Source organism: Onychostruthus taczanowskii, unplaced genomic scaffold (assembly GCF_017590055.1).
Source record: "Onychostruthus taczanowskii isolate IOZ18803 unplaced genomic scaffold, ASM1759005v1 scaffold63, whole genome shotgun sequence".
Taxonomy (NCBI): domain Eukaryota; kingdom Metazoa; phylum Chordata; class Aves; order Passeriformes; family Passeridae; genus Onychostruthus; species Onychostruthus taczanowskii.
Window position 1 is genome coordinate 1,066,202 of NW_024504012.1, and position 17,067 is coordinate 1,083,268.

Sequence of the window (17,067 nt, forward strand, 5' to 3'; positions counted from 1 at the left end):
GTGGTGTCTTTAGAGAGCTGTCCAGTCCCTGCTCAGAAACCCCAAATAATGAGAGGTGCACCACCTCTACACTGAGAGAGCCCAATGCTTCACCTGCTCTGCCTGGGAGATAATTATTTCAGATTTCCTTATTTGAGCTTTTTCAGACTTCAGCTTCCAGGATACTCAGGATCACTTTAATTTGAAACCAGTTTTTTTAGCAGGGTAAGGAAAGGGAAAGAGAGAGGAACCTTCTGTCTTTCCCTTCTCCTGCCTCCTTCTCCAGCTCCCACTGAAACTCTAGCCCCATTTCAGAATCTCCTACCTTCTCCAACACTTGCTTTCCCCAGCAACAGATCTTCCTGATGCTTAGTTCCGTACTTTTTCCATTCTCCCAGAGTTCTCGCCTCAGGTTTTACAGCAAAGTCACAGTACAATCATGTCTGCTCTCAAATGCTGTGACTTCAACCTCTTTTTATCCCCTGGCAAGTTGTTTTCTCTATCTAATTCCATGTGTGGTTTGAACTGCTTTGGTGGAAATAGAACCAAGATAAGGGGTCCTCACTCATGACTGGGCAGGAGCACAGGGGTGGATGTTAAGTCAAAGGTGATAATAATATATCTGGCTGTTGCCCTCTTAGGAGCCTGGAGGAGGAATGTGATGATGGGGACTTGCTGGATGGAGATGGTTGTTCCCGGAAATGTAAAAAGGAAAAAGGCTTCAACTGTGTTGGTGAGTCCAACTGGATTGAGACAGGTCCAAATGCATTGACTCCTTTTGAGGCAGGAATCAAAACTGTATGTTATTCACACTGCTCCTTAGAGAAGAGGGCCATGAATCTCATCACAGCAGAACCTGGATTTGCAGCTGGAGTGATCCATGGATCTTGTGGTGGGAAAAACCCCAGCTAATGAGGCAGCAAATCTCTTAGAATGAGAGGAGGTGTGTGTGCCTAGAGCCTGGTTTGTGAGCAGCTCATCCCTCTTCTCCCTGCAGGGGAGCCAAGCCTGTGCTACGTTCACGATGGGGATGGTGTGTGTGAGCCCTTTGAGAAGACAAGCAGCATGCTGGACTGTGGTCCCCACACTCCTGAGGGATATGTGGATCTGTGGGCAGTGAAAGCCTACACCTCCCAAAAGGATGCAAAATCCTGCCCTGCTTCCATAGTCACTGGAGAGCCTGTTGTGAAGGTGAGTGAAGGCATGGACAAAATAAAATTACAAAGTCTGTGCTGGGGAAGGCACAAACAAAATCAGCTCTGGAAGCATTCATTGATTATTATCTTCGCCACCAGGGACTGAATGGAAGACCTGGGCATTTCTCACACTCCTGTTGCATAGTCCCTGAGTTCAGGAACTGCAGTTCATGGAGAGGTGCTTCATCCTGGCAGGGAGCACCTCCCCCAGCCATGCATTTCACTGAACAGTGACCACCCCATCCCACCAGCCAAATGCTCAACTTGAAGCATGTGATTTGTCCCACTGTTGGCTTAAAAAAAGTCCTGTCAGTCTAATACCTTATAAGGTCAGGGCCTGAAAGGATGAAATCACACACACATCAGCATCTGTACTGCTCCCAAGCCCTCTGATCTGAAGCCAAGGACAAATCAATGGGAGAATTCCCATCTTTCATATGGGCTTTGGAGCAGAGCCTGGAGGGGATTTTGCCTGATTGGTGTTAACGTGGTGTGTATGTTCTTTCCTAGCAAGCTGAAGAAAGGCAAGAAATATGTAAAGAGATCACATTTAGCCCTTTACACATGTGTTTCTACTGATTTGATATGAGGAACGATCTTCTTGAGGCCTGCAGCATGATTAAACTGCCCAGATACACATGTCTAATGAGGTGCCTTGGGCTCAGGTGTCTGTTCCTTCACAATGACACCTGTATCTCCCAGGTTTTGTCTGCCAGGCCCCTGGAGATGTCTGGGATGCCACAGGGCACTGAATGGAACAGAAGAGTGTTATTCAGGCAAATGAATCACACCTTTGTATCTCGTGAGCCCAGACAAAATCAGGATGCCATGGTCTCACCTACCAGCTCACAGCTTGGCTCATTGTTTGTTACTCAGCCCCACAGACACCATGAGATGCTTAAACAACACATTTACAGCACTCCAAAATGGCAAAGGTTTTCTGTGCACATGAGTAGTCAGTGAGATGTCACTTAGGAAGCCACATCCTAACTGTCTTCATTCTAAGAGCCACCTTGGGGTCCTTCTCAACACTCGTTCAATCTTCTTTGACATTTTGTAGGTGCTGTTTTTCTCTCCTTTCCTTGCAACCTTCTGGGTTGCAATAAATCTCTCCTTTCAGGTATGTAAATCCCACCTTCATGAGGTGCCAAGGGACCTTTTGCAGGCTGCTTGGTTTCCCTGCGCTCCCAGCCAAGAGAAAGCTCAGGACCCAAATGAGAAGATGCTTCTGGGCGATGAGGGAGTTTGGCTCAAGGTAAGTGAGGGTGTGTGGTCGGCACAAAGGATTTGTTTGTCTTTAACCAGCTCTGGTGACAAAACCCATCCTTTTCTGTCCTGTAGGAGCTACAGCAGCCTTTAAAACTACTCATGTAGTACTCCATATGCTTCTGCACTCTTTGTAAATCCCAAAATACCTGTGTCTGGATCTGTCCTAGTTGCCCCATAATCACTGTGAACAGCAAACCCATCCTGGGGAAGATTGCCAGAAGGACTTTGCATGAAACCAAAATACCACAGAAATGCCTCGAGGCTGAGAAACAACTTGCTCCTGACTCTCCCCTGCAGTCAATCTGTGCTTTAACAACCCCAAAGTGTAGGCACAGGCTGCGTTTAAAGTCCTAGTTGCCTTTGTTCCAGCAGCAGAGGGCAGCTGGATATCCTCTGCCATCCTGAGGGGTCCTGAGCACCCCAGGGTGCTGCTGAGCACCCCAGTAACCAGCTGTGGCACACAGGTCCTTCTGAGAACTCCAGACCAGAAGTGGCATTTCTCTGCCCCAGGATGTTGGTCCTGCAGCCCAACAGGGGCTTGGGGACTGCCTCTGGGAGGGTCCAACCCGTCTGTCCCAGCAGGTAGAGGAGAGGGACAGAGGAGGGCTGAGGGTCAGGCCACTGGGATTTTTACAGCGTTGGGTTTCTGACCACAGGCACAGTTTAGAGGTTTTGTGGCTGCTGCCTGGTGTTGCTGGAAAGCCAGGCTCTGGCATGCTGCTCCCTCTGCACTCTGAGGGGCAGCTCGTCCTGTTTTGCTCAGGGTTCTCTAGAGAAGGCCTCTTTCCCCAGATGCTCAGACAGCTCAGTGAATCATCAAACCTCAGTCAACACACATGGGTACTGCTCTGAGGTCCTCTAACTCTCACAAATAACTTCCTTTAGCCTTCTAATTTTCCCTCTCTTCCTTGTCTGTGTGCTCACAACCCAGTTTGTGGCTTCAGTCTCTGGCCATGACAAACGTGCCTCCTTTCCTCCTTTGCTGAGGAGAAAGCAGTAATCCTCCCCCTTGGCCTTACCTAGATGAAAGCTTGCTTGCTTTCCACTTCTCAGCAGGGGTTAAAACATGTTACAGTTTTATTGGAGCTTGTGGTCAGCTCTCTTCCTCTATGGATGTTTATACTAAAGACTTTCATTACTGGTTCTCTGTGCACTCTCTAGGAGTGCTATTATTTTCCGCCCATAAAATTATTTATGGACTAGTAATAAATATGCCCTTTTTTTCTTTCTTTTTTTTTTTTTTTTTTTTTTTAAGAGTTGGCCTGATTGGGAACATATTGGGTTAGGAAAGATGGCTTTTTGTTGACAATTTGCCTAGCACAGCTGCCTGCCCAGACAGGAATGATGCTGTTGATGCACATGTGTACCCATGTGCACAGGGTGTTTGGTGTCCCCCAGCTCCCAGGGCCATTTTAAAGATGTTGCACCTGTGTATCCTGGGTTAAAACTGCACCACAAAACTCATCAGATGGTAGGAATAACTTCTTACAGCGTTTCTGAAGAGGTGGCACCAATGAACAAGAGGAACTGCTGCATCAAAGGATCATGGAATGGTTAGGGCTGGAAAGGAGATTAAATGCCCTCTAGTTCAAACCCCACTGCCATGAGCAGAGACCCCTTCCACTAGACCAGGTGGCTGAGATCCCCATCAGATCTTGAGTGCTTCCAGGGATCCACAAGTGCTCTGGAAAGCTAGTGCCAGTGTTCTACTGTGCGCACTGCCATGCTGTAATTAGGTTGGGGACAAGAGGTATGTGTGTCTGTGCCACTGCACACAGCATCTGCCATGTCCCTTGGGTCTGTCTGCACATGCTAATCATTACAATTTGCACATCTCCAGCCATGCTTTGTTCTCAGTTTTTAATACACCTGATGAGGAAAGACATCAAAATCACTTGTAAGCAAGTCAGGATGTGTAATGCAGGAAATTAAATAAGAAGCAGGGAGAGGGAGGGAGAAAAATTAAGAAGATAGCCTGCTGTGGCCAAGCACATAATATGTATTGGAAAGGATTGGGATGTTAATCAAGGCAGCTGCTATTGGCCTAACTTGGGGCCAGTGCCTTTCACTCTCCTGCAGATGTAGTAGGAAGGGAAAGACTGAACTCTTCACCTCAAGATGTTTAGTCCAGAGAAAGCCTCACCTGACTTCTCCAACTACCTCTTCTCCCCTGAGGAACCACACTTGGAGGTTGGGTTAAAATCCTCCAGGTCCCTGGGATTTCACAGCTGTAGCTCTGTCTTGGGGGGCTCCTTGTCTGTGAGCCCTGCTGACTCTTCTCTCTTTCTTTTCCTCCCTTCTTGCTTTCCTGTTTCTTTTCCTTCTTCCCCCACTCATCTCAGTGGGGGAGACAGTGGGGGTATACCAAATAAAAACATTGCAGTTCTTTGGCCCACTCCTTGCAGCCAGGCAGCCCTGTAAGCAAGCAAGCCCTGGTGAAGGGAGCAAGAGGACACCAGTGCTCATGGGGCTTTTGCTGATGAGCACCTCCCTGCAGGGTGGGAGCCCCGGGCTGAAGCCCAAGGTTTTCTCCTGTTCGCGTGTGTGAACAATGCCTGACGTGGCATGAACCACCCCGAGGCTAAGCTGCCATCACAGATTGCATGGTTGTCCCCTCCATTTCCACAGTCTGCTCCTTGGGCTGTGCCTGGCCAGCCAGGACTTGTCTTCTTTCCAAATACACCTTTGCCTCAAATTTCTGAGCTTCCTCCACGCCAGCATTCCACAAAAACACTGTATCGAGAGGATCTTGATCAAAACACATCCCAGCACTGGGGAAAGGGGGGTAATGGGGTGGAGGAGAAAAACATTTCTGTCTTCTTACTTCCAAAGAACATCTGCTCTGCCATGATTGATGCCATGTGTTTCCCAGCTACTTCCAGCTGCCTTCAGGGTTGTAGACAAGTAGCAAGTTGCTGGCTCTCCTAGCAGGCAGGGCTTCTTCCCATGAATCTTTCCACGTGTTGGCTGGGGGACAGTTTGCTGTTGCAGTGGCTACTGGGGACATTCTTTAGGCTTGTTTTCTTTTTTGTCTTTTTTGAGGGCTTTTTTTTATTGGAAATATTTTGGTGGCAAGGCTGGTAGCTGTTTTCCGTGTGTGTCTCACTTGCCTGGCCAGCTCTGTGTAGGCAAATCTCCTACCGAGTCTGATGAAAGGGGAGCAAGAAAGAGGTTATCCAGGTCTTGCTTAAAGAGCAGCAAATGTGGATGCTGAGAAGATGCCGTAAATTTATGTCAAAGTGGGGCTGACTGTGTGAGGAGAAGGCTAGTAAAAGGAAGATGGGAAATTCAGAGGGAAAAAGGACTGTTTTGGCTCCCTTCCTTCCTCCTCTCCACCTTTGCAGCCCTGCAAGGTCTCTGACCCCTTATCCCTGCTCCTGCTGTCCTACTGTTCCCTCTTCCTCTCTCTTGCCTGTATGGGCTCTGAGAAGCTGTATTTGATGTGCCTGCTCTCAGAGTGTCTCCTGCCCTCTTTCCTAGGTTTGCTTTGAGAGACCTGCAGTGCCCACCTCTCTCCTGCTCTTCCTGGCCTCCTCTGGCTCTGTACCAAGCCAGCAGCCCAAGCCGGTGGTTGCCGTGCAGTTGACTGACACAGACGGACAGAACCGCTCTTTGGGTGAGAACCTCTGGGTGTGGCACCAACGGGGACACCCAGAGCCACCACCACAGCTGTGACCTCTCACTGCTGTCCCCCGCCCCACCTTGCAGGAGCTTCTGCCTTCCGAGCCGGTCTGTTGGCGTATGGGGGAGCAGATGTAAACCAAAAGCAAATCCCAGCAGCGGGATTAGTCACTTCTTTCTTTGCTTTGTCTCACAGGGACGTACGAGCTGTCGTGTCAGCACAACCCCCTCATCGTCAATGTGACCCATAGCCAGGAGGACCCACTCCCCCACGTTGCTTCGGTGCTTTTCAACTTCTCCTCTCCACGTGTGGGCATTGCAGCCGTGGCCTTGCGGACCTTGGCTCAGCCTGGCTCCTCTGACACCCTCACCACCTGCCTCCTGCAGCAGCACCAGGAGGGATGTGGCCATCAGTGCTACAGGTAGGAATGGTCTCCTCAGGGTACATCCCAATGGCCACCCAGGGTTGCTGCTCTCCTCTGGAAATTTGTGCTTGAATTCTGGAGTTTTTATTGAGTGCTTTGTGGCTATCCTCAGATGGCTTTTGAGGTATTGTTGAAAGATCTGCTGTGTTGAGTCTTTGTTGGAAGATCTGCTGTGTTGAGTCTTGATTTGCTTATCTTGCTGGAGGAAACGGGAAGGCAGAAACCAGATTTTGTGCATGGCCTCTGCATCTGTAGAAAACTATGCTAAAGGACTGATTCCTGGTGGAAAAACCAAGAGAAGTTTGAAAATGGCTGAGAAGTTATCACTGGGAGTTTATGCTGGAGCTGAAGCTTCTTCAGCACTTTCTTTACAAGCTCCACCTCCATCCATTCTGGTCTTCCCCATGCTGCACAAGGTGGGGATGGAGCTCTCCTCATCTCCTCTGCTCTCACTCCTGGTCCATCCAGGCCCCTTGCAGAGTCTCACACTGCCCTGCTGAACGTGGTGATAATGCCAACAGAGGCCTCAGCACTTTAAATCTGCCAAGTCTGGCTTTGCTTTCAGATCCCAGGCTCCCTGAAGCACACATGTGCTGATCCAGGGCTCCAGTTCAGCCAGTTACTCAAACCACACCACTGGGAATACTGATTTTTGAGATGAGCTTTGCTGAAGCTTTGGGGTTCTTAAGCACAGAAGGGCTTTGTCTAGGGTCATCTCATTGCTGTTCTTGTCATGTTCCTTCTGTTGATGGCCTGGATGGTTGACCATCTCTGATAACAAATGAGCGTGTGTGTGTGTGTGTGTTTGTATTAAATCCTGTGGAATTGTGGTACAATTGATTTATGTCAAATTCTGGAAGCCATGAATATCCTGAAGTTGCTTTTTACTTTTTTTTTTTTTTAAGTGCATGTGTGATTTATACAGAAACATAAATCTTAGTGAGTCAGTATATAAATATTATTCTCAACCTTACATTAAAAGATCAGTGTTCACCTGAAATGCAGCGTGTTTCCTCCTGGTAGCTGTTACAGCAATGTACCCACATGCTTCTAAGACCCTGGCCAACTGATGTGGTTTTTCAATTACATTTTCTCATCCCTTAAAATAATCTTGCATTCTTGTTTCTTGAGAGCTTCCCCCTTCCCCTGAGAAGTGACTGCAAGGAAGAAAAGACTCACTGGACACAGCTCAGCATTGACTGGGAACGAGGAGATGCCCATATAGAGGCAAATACAGAGGAAAATAGATATTTTCCTCATAAAAGTCACATTATAGCTGAAGCACAAGCCAGTTCCTGTATTGCCAAGGCACACCAAGCTGTGTCCCTCTTCCAGGGGCACAGCAGGATCCCTGTGTCTCCTCTTCCTCATGTTGCCCTCCCCTAGGCTCCCCATGGCCTTGACTTCCCAGCAACATGCTGAATTGCAGAATATGTGTATGCCCTTAACAAATACTCAAAGTAAATCAGATTCCCAGGGTTTTCAGAGTAGAAAATTCTATTTAGAGTATTGATCTTCAGAATTAAAGTCTTGAATATTCGGGGGGGTGGGGGGGTGGTTAGGCTTACAGCCTCGAGTAGCCACAGTAATAATAAAGGATCTTCTTCTGTTAAGTCAGGAAACATTCAAGTATGCCCCCTTTATTATATTTTTAAAATCTGTTCTATCTCCAAAAGTAATGCATTGCAGTATTTTTAAAGGTTAACAATTCATTTCATATAAGGTAGGTGGATTCTGACGGTGGGCAGAGGGGGGAAATCCCATATAAAAATCCAGGAATAGAAAATCTTCATAGGCTGAGAGACATTTGACTGTGAAAGACCACAGAACATCCTTGTTGTTCCTGCAGAGAGCTGAACTGACCGTTTGCACGCAGCCAGCCTCATGTACACAGTACGTGCAAGTGAGGGCTTTCCTAAAATAACCTGAGAAAGGACAGTAACAAAAGCAACAAAGAAATGAGATTTCCTGCCTTCAGCCTAGAAATGCTCATTGCCAAAACAATAAATATATGACAGGTTGGTATTTCTGCAGCATCTTTCATCTTGAAGGATCTTGCAGTGCTTTGCAGGCTGGGGAGAACATAGAGATTGTGTTTATGCTGATGAAATGCAGCTTTCTCCAGGTCAGGGTGAAACAGGTGTTTGCCTCTAGAAAAGTACACATTTGTTTTGAAGAAAGTGTCACCTTTTGGACCCACTCAAGGTGCTGAAGGTTGGCAGAGCACTTACAGACCAAAGCAGTGCAGTGTCCTCACTGCCATCACCAGGAACCCCTCTCTGCTGTCTCTGCCAGCAGATCAGGGTTTGTCTGTGCATTCTGCTCCCAATCACAACCTTATGAGGTCAAACAGAAATCAGACTTTTAACACTTTTCCACCCAGGAGACCCAAAGCTTCTGGTTTTCATCTTTTTCTTTGCATTTTTAAACTGAGCCACAGTCCCTCCTGTTTAACTTGGTATAGGCTATACACTGAACCAGGGGAACATTTTTCATTTCCTCTGTTATGTGTATTTTTAGCTTGCTTTTATTTTCAGTGTGTTTTATGTTCACATATGCTGGGAAATGCCTGGGTGGGTTCACAGGAAAGGTGCTACAAAAGGTGATCTGCTTTGTGTTTGTATTTCCTGTGTGCAAGCTCTCCTCTGCTTCCCCAAAAGTGCAAAAGTGGGTATAAGGCATCAAGGGGAGTTGGGTTTGGATTCTTTTGGTATGAAAAATGGAGGTGAGGGAGAGAAAATTAGTTGGAGGAGTGAGTTGTTTACATATTTTTAATTGATAAATTTTATTCAGCAAAGAGGGCTGTTTCCCAAACAGGTTTTGTTTGGTTTGTTTTCTTTCTTCCAGGCACCAAATTTATGCAGGGTCAAGTTATGGGCTGCATGTGTGATGGCATGAAGATTTATAGGCACCCTGGGAGACATGCTGGTGTCTTATTTCACTGAAATGTAGAATAGTTTGGGTTGGAAGGGACCCTAAAATCCTGATTCTTTGCCTCTGGCTTAGGGTGCCCTGTGGATGGAGTCCCTGTCTCTGGAGGGATTTAAAACACGTAAACACGGCACTAGGGGACATGGGTTAGTGGTGGCCTTGGCACTGCTGGATTAATGGCTGGACCTAATTTTACAGGGCTTCTCCAGCCTAAATATTTGTGTTTCCAGGGTCCTGATGACCACATTTCCTGGGGAATGGGCTCACTTTGTTTGAGATCTCTAGACGTGCTTCTCCTCCGGCAGAGAGGAGAACATGCCTGTTGACCTCTGGCATGTTTCTTGTAGGTCCCTGACTGGCTGATGGACAATGGTGGCCAAGACTGTTCTGTAGAATATGTTATTAACTTTAATTTAAACTAAAATTTAAATTAATGTCAAGCTGGAAGGTGTCATAGGTAACCCTTGGAGGGCCAGACACCATTTCAGGGACTGCCCCATCCCATTTGTTCTCTGCAGTCTAATAAGCTTCTTGAGATTAGTGCTCTATATATGGGCTTTTTTGGGAATGCTCAAGATGTCTTCCGCCTTTCCCTGAGAATAGCCAGGGAAAAAAAATATCTCCCAGCACAGGTTTTTCACCAATTTGATCTTGAGTCAAACAGAGAACAGCTTTCAAACAGGGTGCTTGGTGTCACCTCATGGAGAGGGTCTGATGCATTGTTCCAAGCAGAGCTGGCTGCAGATACATCGAGGGAATGTGAGTTCCAGCACAGATCACTTGAATTCCCATGTCCAGTGAGGAAGGAAACAAGTACTGGGAGACCCCAGGTTTGCCAGCAGAGCCCTTGGTTTTCTGCTACAGTCAGTCTCCCCATTCTGCCCTGATGTCATACACAAGCACAGGCATTTTTCCAGGGACTAGATTAAATGCATCCTTCAGAAGGTTCTCTTATCTCCTTTCACAAGCTGCAGGAGGTGATGAGTACACCATCACCCCTGCTGAGCTATTCTCATATCCAGTAACCCTCTCTGCTGAGAAGGTGCCTCTGATTTCAAGATGAAAGTTGTTGCTTTTGCTCCATCCTTGTCAGAAAGGTCTCAATGCCTCCTGCCAGCAGACAACTTTTCTGTGTCTATGTGTCTGTACAGAGACATCAGATCCCCTCACTATCTCCTCTCTGTCATGATAAATATTTTTTCCTCCTCAAATCTTACAGCAGAAGTCTTGCAGCCCAGCTATGGCTTCTGCTTCCAGCTCCCTTTTGAAATCCCTGTGCTATTTTTACGTCTTTCATGGTGATGGATGTGGCTCAGAAATTAATTCCCTCTGGACAGGATGAGAAAATTAGGTGGAGCGTGGTCCTGTGGAGATCGGATATGGATAAAGATGTTCTTTGGGTACAGTCTGTCCTGGCTGAGGTTGGGAAGGTGACTACACCAAACCTGACATCCCATTCAACCTCATTTTCTGTCCTCCTATATAACTATTTTGGTGTAGTGAACAACAACAAAAATACATGGAAAGGAACTGTCTGGAAATACATTATGTGCCCTTACTTCTTTTTTTCCCTTTTCCACTATGGCTATGGAGGGGCCAGCAGGTCATTTGATGTCTTGCTGGTGCCTTTTCTCTGTCTCTGAGGCGGATGACAGCAGATGACTCACAGGGATGTTACTTTTGCCAAGTTTCTTTTGGAGTCACGTACAGAAGCAAACACCTTTTCTTGAGATGGCAACCTCAGTGCAGATCGTAATCAAAAAGCATCACCACCGTTGGGTCTGTACACGCAGCCTGCTGCCACAAGGATGGTTGCCATCAGATTTACTGGAAAAGTGAGACCTTTCACCTTGCCTGAAGGGAGACATTCCCAAGTATTTCCAAAACACCTTTTCTCATTTCCTAGCTATTCTCTTCTGCTAGACCGCATTGGGGTAAACACCTTTTATCTCACTGATGTTGAGTGTTACAATTCAGACTCCACCAGAGTATGTGCAGGGATGACTTTTAACTTCAGGAGATTTGGCCAAAGCCTTTACTTTTCTGTCGACATCTCCTATAACCCCCTCTCCCAAAAATTCGCACCATGAGATGAACTTACAAGTTTCTGCTGTTAAGAGCTGGATCTTGATGATAAGGGATGTTTCAGCAGCAGTCTTGGGGGTTGAAAGCCTGAGTAGACACTACAGCAATGTATAGATGATTTATTATACTTAGCTGCACTGCTTTTGACTTGGCTTAGTTTGATGTGGGTAAATCCATCAGTATTTTCTGTGTTGCATTAAGTACTTGCTGTAAAATATGAAATTTCAGCTATTCGGAATTTGGGATTTGTCACAACAAAGTAGTGTTGCCGTACTAGTTTTGCCTCCACTGGCTTTACATGGTCTATTGCTGGTAGTGGCTGCCTGCTTTTATTCTGGAAGGATGAAGGATCCCAAAGGAAAAGTTTTGCTCTAGTTTATAGAATTGTTCCCATTTCAGAACAAAGCTCTTACCGTTCTGGAGCATTTAGGGCCATCACTAGGCAGAATTTCGCAGATTTCCAGACCTGAAACTTTCTTTGATGTATAAGTTATGGGACTTGGTGAGCCCAGAGCATCGTGCAGGCTTGTGCTGACATGAAATAAGTTAGGAGAAAAATTTTGGTATTTTGTAAAAATGTTGTTGACAAATCATTAGTTTGAGCTTCAAAAGATGCTGGGATAGAAGTGGAAATTTTTTTTGATGTCTTAGGCAGAAAAAAAGTAAAAAAATATTGGCTTGTCCCACATCTTATATGGCCTGAATCAGAAATGGGCAGAAGTCAGGAGTTTGCAGCTGTGATACAGGAATTTCATTTATCATCAAAAGCAGAAAGAGCTCCTTCATGCTGAGATCAGAAATGGGCTAACTGCACCATTTCCTTGTCCAGCCTTTGTTTGGGTGTTCCAGGGCATGGGAGCTGTGATTTATTCCATCACTTTACCCCAGCCCTGGCATAGTATGTGGATCATGATGGGGCAGGTCACAGGGCTTTTTTTCTCTTTTGACCTGCACTTATTCACCATCAGGCTCAAAAGTGTTCTGGCTCCAAGTACAGCAGTGATAGCAGTGATGATGCTGATAAAGGAAACAATCAAGGCAATGTTTGTTCATAGGGTTGGTATATATTTTTTAAGATTATTGATATATTTGGGAAAATCAGACAGCTTTCAGTGATGTGAGCCCTTTTTCAGGTCTGGGATAGCAGCACCAGACTTCAAGCAAGGTGTAGGATAAGCACAGCTTCTCAGAACTTGAGCTGATCAGGCTCAGATAATTTCCAAAATAAAATCTAGTGGATGTTTGTAGGGCTAGGGATGTTGTTAATCACAGAGAAAACAGTGCTAAGTTAGTCATCTCTGGGGGCAAAAAGAAAGGTAATTATTCTAACCCAAAATTTTCTGTTATTTTTGGAATATTTCTACATGCATGTATGGAACATGTGCATGAATATATATATACGTGATGTTCATAAAAATATTTTGTTGTTATGACCTGTAGTTCTCAATCTCTTATGCATAACTACCCTATATAACATTCTGTATTTATAATCCTTAAGAAACTTTCTGATATCTTGATCTACTTTCTACCACATTGCTGGTTACATTTCCAAACTGGTGGAAAACCAAAATGTCCCCAGTAGTGCTCAAAAGGATTAGCGCTTCATTTAATTTTTATTTAATAACAGCATTGTCCCAACTGCCAAGGCTGCCCCAGACAACGTGCTGTCTTTCCATCAGCACCAGCAGAGCTGCTCCAGCCAAGCACTTGGCCTGGATGCATCTGGAAGGTGCCAGGGCACACCCTCAAACCAGTGCTGTGATGGGCACATGCTCCAAAACTCAACGCCCTGATCATCAGCTGTGAGGGTGGGGAGGCCCTGGCACTGGCTGCCCAGAGAAGCTGTGGCTGCCCCGTTCCTTGAAGTGTTCCAGGCCAGTTTGGAGGGGGCTTGGAGCAACCTGGTCTAGTGGAAAGGTGCATCTCCATGTTGTACCCATGACTGGCGAGGAAGGAGATAGAATGGAGAAGCAAGGCTGGAAAGTGGGCACGTGTGTCCAGAGGCAAACACACAAGGAAGTTTGGGACAGTGGTTCCATCACTAGGGATGGGAGCAAGTATGAGCCAGGGGCACAGGCAGGGAGCAGAGCAACTGCCCAGAGAAGGTGACTGCAGGAGGGGAGGGGAGAGGGCTACAATTGGTAACAGATGCCCTCAGAAGCTAATGACCTGACAAATGCTGCACTCATAAAACAAATTCTTTAAAAAGGAAGCAAATGGAAATATAAGCTAGTGAAAGAATTTGCAGCAGCTGCCCTGAAACCATTTCTCACTTCATAAACAGGTCTGCATTGAAAAAACAGCCCCTTTCTTCTTGTTCTCCTTTGTGGTCCCCTCCTGTGCCCACCGGCTCTTTCAGAGCTGTGGCCTGCAGGTTTCCACCATGTCTTTGGCTCGGTGGACTTGTCCAGAGTCAACAGCACATTGCGTTCCCTTAACGTCTGTGTCGGCACCAATTTGGGTTTTTTTGGGGTTTGTTGTTTTTTTGTTTTTTGTGTGCATGTCTTTTGTGGTATTTCTAGCTCTGTGCATCCTTGGCTGGAAATGTTGAGTAAAGGCTGGAGGCAGAGGCCTCTGCCTTGCTGGGAGAAAGGCAGTGCCTGAAAACAGCAACAGCCCTGTGCCAAGCAGGAAGCAGAGGAGAGCGAGGCATTCAGGTATAGCTCCCTCCCTTCTCTCCCCAGTTATTGCCTGGAGCTGCAGCACCTCTGTCCCTGGCTGAGGAAGGCTGGCTGAGATCAGGTGTTGCACCTATATCACTTGGTAGCAGATAAAGCCAGACTGATGGATAACCAGGGTGTGGGAGCTGTTGTGTATTGCCTTATGTCTTTTCCCAGTTCCATCCCAGGTAATTAATCGACTGGCTGCATTTCACTGATGGCGATCACAACCCTTTGACCCACACGGGTTCTCATTATGGAATTGTGATGCTGAAATAGTCAGTACCTCATGACTGCTCCTCAGTGGGAAGCTTCTGAAGTGAGGAGATGGCGTGGGTGATGCATTGCAAACCAAGGAATGGGTGATGCATTTCAAACTTTCCTGGAACCTCTTCTAACTGGCAGCTGTGCCGAGGGGAAGGTTATTCCTCCCTTTTAGCTACATCTCACCTTGGTGGCCACAGCTGAGGCTGTACAGCTGGACAGGTGTGTGTCTGATCCCAAAGAGTCTGACATTGGCATGCAAAGGCTTGGGATGCTGCATTGGCCTGCGGGAAGAGCAGAGGTGCTGAAGACCATCAGAGCAGAGGGGGAAGGTGACAGGAGTGGGGCTGGGGAGCCAGTTGTATATCCAGCTTCTCATTTCCACTGCAGGCTGTGGTGTATCTGTATGGATGTGAAGGGGGACTGCACAGGATCTGAAGAACATCTTATGGATGATTCCCTAATATTTGCAGAGGTTTTCTCTTAGCTTTCCTTGCAGTTGGAGAATCATGTGTGGATTCTCCAGTGTCCTATACAGAATTTGATATACCTGATTCTGAAGTTAAACAGACTTCTGCCTTCCCTCTCCTTGTCACCTACCTCCTTTTTTTCTCTTGGCCTAACTGCAACAAGCCCCCCTTTGGTGCCGGGCTGTGTGCACACTCTGTGCCTGTGTACAGGCAGCACAATTTTTGGAATATTGTTGAGTTGTGCCTCCTTTCATCAGCTTGAAAGAACATGGTGGTGGTTGGTGGGAAGGTGTGGGCTGGGGTTGGGATGAAGTCTCTGGCCTCATTGTCAGGGGACTCCAAGCCTGGAAGAAGCTGGAGCTGCGAGGGATAGGTATGCATCTCTGGGCATCTGTGACCTGCTGAGCATTGAGTCCACACAAGTGCCACCTGGAGAGAGCCCTTCCTTGCTGAAGTAGTCCTGGGACCCACTGGTTGATCCCTTATTGTTCTCCTCCACAGCTGTGCCCACGGTGCCTGCGTGGGATCAGGAACCTGCACGCAGCCACTGCTTGCTCACGCTGCCACCCTGAACTGTAGCTCGGATGGCCCAAGGCACATGATGTGTGCTGTCTCCTGTGAAAAGGGCTTCTTCCTCCGCTCCAGTGGTGGGAAGAGGCTGGGCTCCACGCAGGTGAGTGGGCCTCAGGGTGTCCCATGGGACCAAGACATAGATAAAAAAGATTTAACCACCCTGAGATGGTTGGAGAGAGCACAGACCAATCGTTCCTCCAGCCCCAGCCATTTTGCTGCTTTCCCAACACATCCCAGCGAAATTAAGCTCCAGTGCTGGACCCCTGTGTTCATGGCTGGTGTTTCTGCTCTGGAGTTCCCTCTCTTTTCCTTGCTGCAGTCCTCGTTCTCCCAGTCCAGTGCTGTCTGCAGAGCACAGCTCTGCTAGGCTGAAAGGTGCTGCAGGGCATGTCCCAAGTCAAGGTGATGCACTCCAGCAGAAAGAGAGTAGGTATTTCTGCTCTCCAGATGGGCATTGCTTGGAGGGTTAAACATCCCTGGGATGTTTTCTCTCTTAAAGCTGAAGTTAGTGGCTCAGGAAAAAATGAAGTCATTGCAGAGCAACTATATTTAGAGGCAGCTGAGAGCATGGAGAGCTTTTCTTCCTTTGTGTTGTGTTGCAATAATGGCACAGAGGTCACCGTGAAAGAGTTTGTCCCACTTTCCAGAGGGTTGGGGGTTACCTCATAAAAGCCAGGAGCCAGCATAGCTCTTAGCTATTGACTGAGGAGGCCTGGGATGATGTGTCCTTGGGAGCTGAACTGCCTTGGTCCGGGCAGTCACCTTGGCAGGGGTGTAGGCACACAGGGTCCTGTCCTTGGGCTGTTTCTCAGGGGGGGAACAGGAGTCTCTGGGGCTGAGCTGGTCTACATGCCAGACTGAGTGAGGGTGTGAACTTGCTTGGGGCAGACAGATAAAAGTGAGTTGGGCCGTGTCAGGAGGGTGACATTTCCTCTCCTTGGAGATCTGCTTGTGACACCTGGCAGGCAGGTTCCCCGTGCTGCAGTGTTGGCCAAAGGAGAGGTAAACACTGGGTAGTGCAATAGGGCAGCTGGAGATGCACTGCTCATCACTGGGAGGTTGTTAATTACACGGCCACTGGGTCTGTGGGCCAAGGCCTGCCCAGGGAAAACAAAATGTTCCCATTCTCTGAAATGAAACCACACAAAATGAATCTGCCTGGGGTGACAGTTTTCCTGTGTTTGGCAGTGAGATGGGAAACTTCTGAATAGAGTTCTACCAAGTGTCTGTCACAGCAGAGGGCAGCTTGCAAGGGCCTTGCCCTGAGCCCTCCAGTGGTATTACAGTGGTGTCTGGCTTGTAACCCTATTTAGGAAAACACACACAGCTCTTCTCCTGAGCATCCTGTCCAGCTAGTTCAGCTACACTATGATCCTGCTGCACACTTGGGAGTGCCAGACTCAAATTTATTGATGTCCTTCAGAGCCACCACATCCAGGTTCAATTGAAACATGCTGGTTAAGGTCATGTGTTCAGCTGCACCAGTAGTGTGACTGTACACAGCCATGAAGGGACACCAGGAACACTGTTCTGCAGCCCCTGGCTGAGGGCTACTGGGCTGGGGTTAGCAGTTTTAGAATGGAAATCATAGAAC

General features: G+C 47.4%; 1 protein-coding gene across 1 annotated transcript in view; it reads left to right on the plus strand.

Annotated features, from left to right (window-relative positions):
- Positions 1-17,067, plus strand: part of PAPPA2 (pappalysin 2) — an 89,114-nt gene that overhangs the window by 43,077 nt on the left and 28,970 nt on the right. The window contains exons 9-14 of the mRNA XM_041420114.1: positions 621-712; positions 977-1,170; positions 2,296-2,430; positions 5,925-6,060; positions 6,262-6,487; positions 15,402-15,573. Coding sequence (XP_041276048.1) covers positions 621-712; positions 977-1,170; positions 2,296-2,430; positions 5,925-6,060; positions 6,262-6,487; positions 15,402-15,573 — 955 coding nt within the window. The remainder of the gene's footprint in view (positions 1-620; positions 713-976; positions 1,171-2,295; positions 2,431-5,924; positions 6,061-6,261; positions 6,488-15,401; positions 15,574-17,067) is intronic.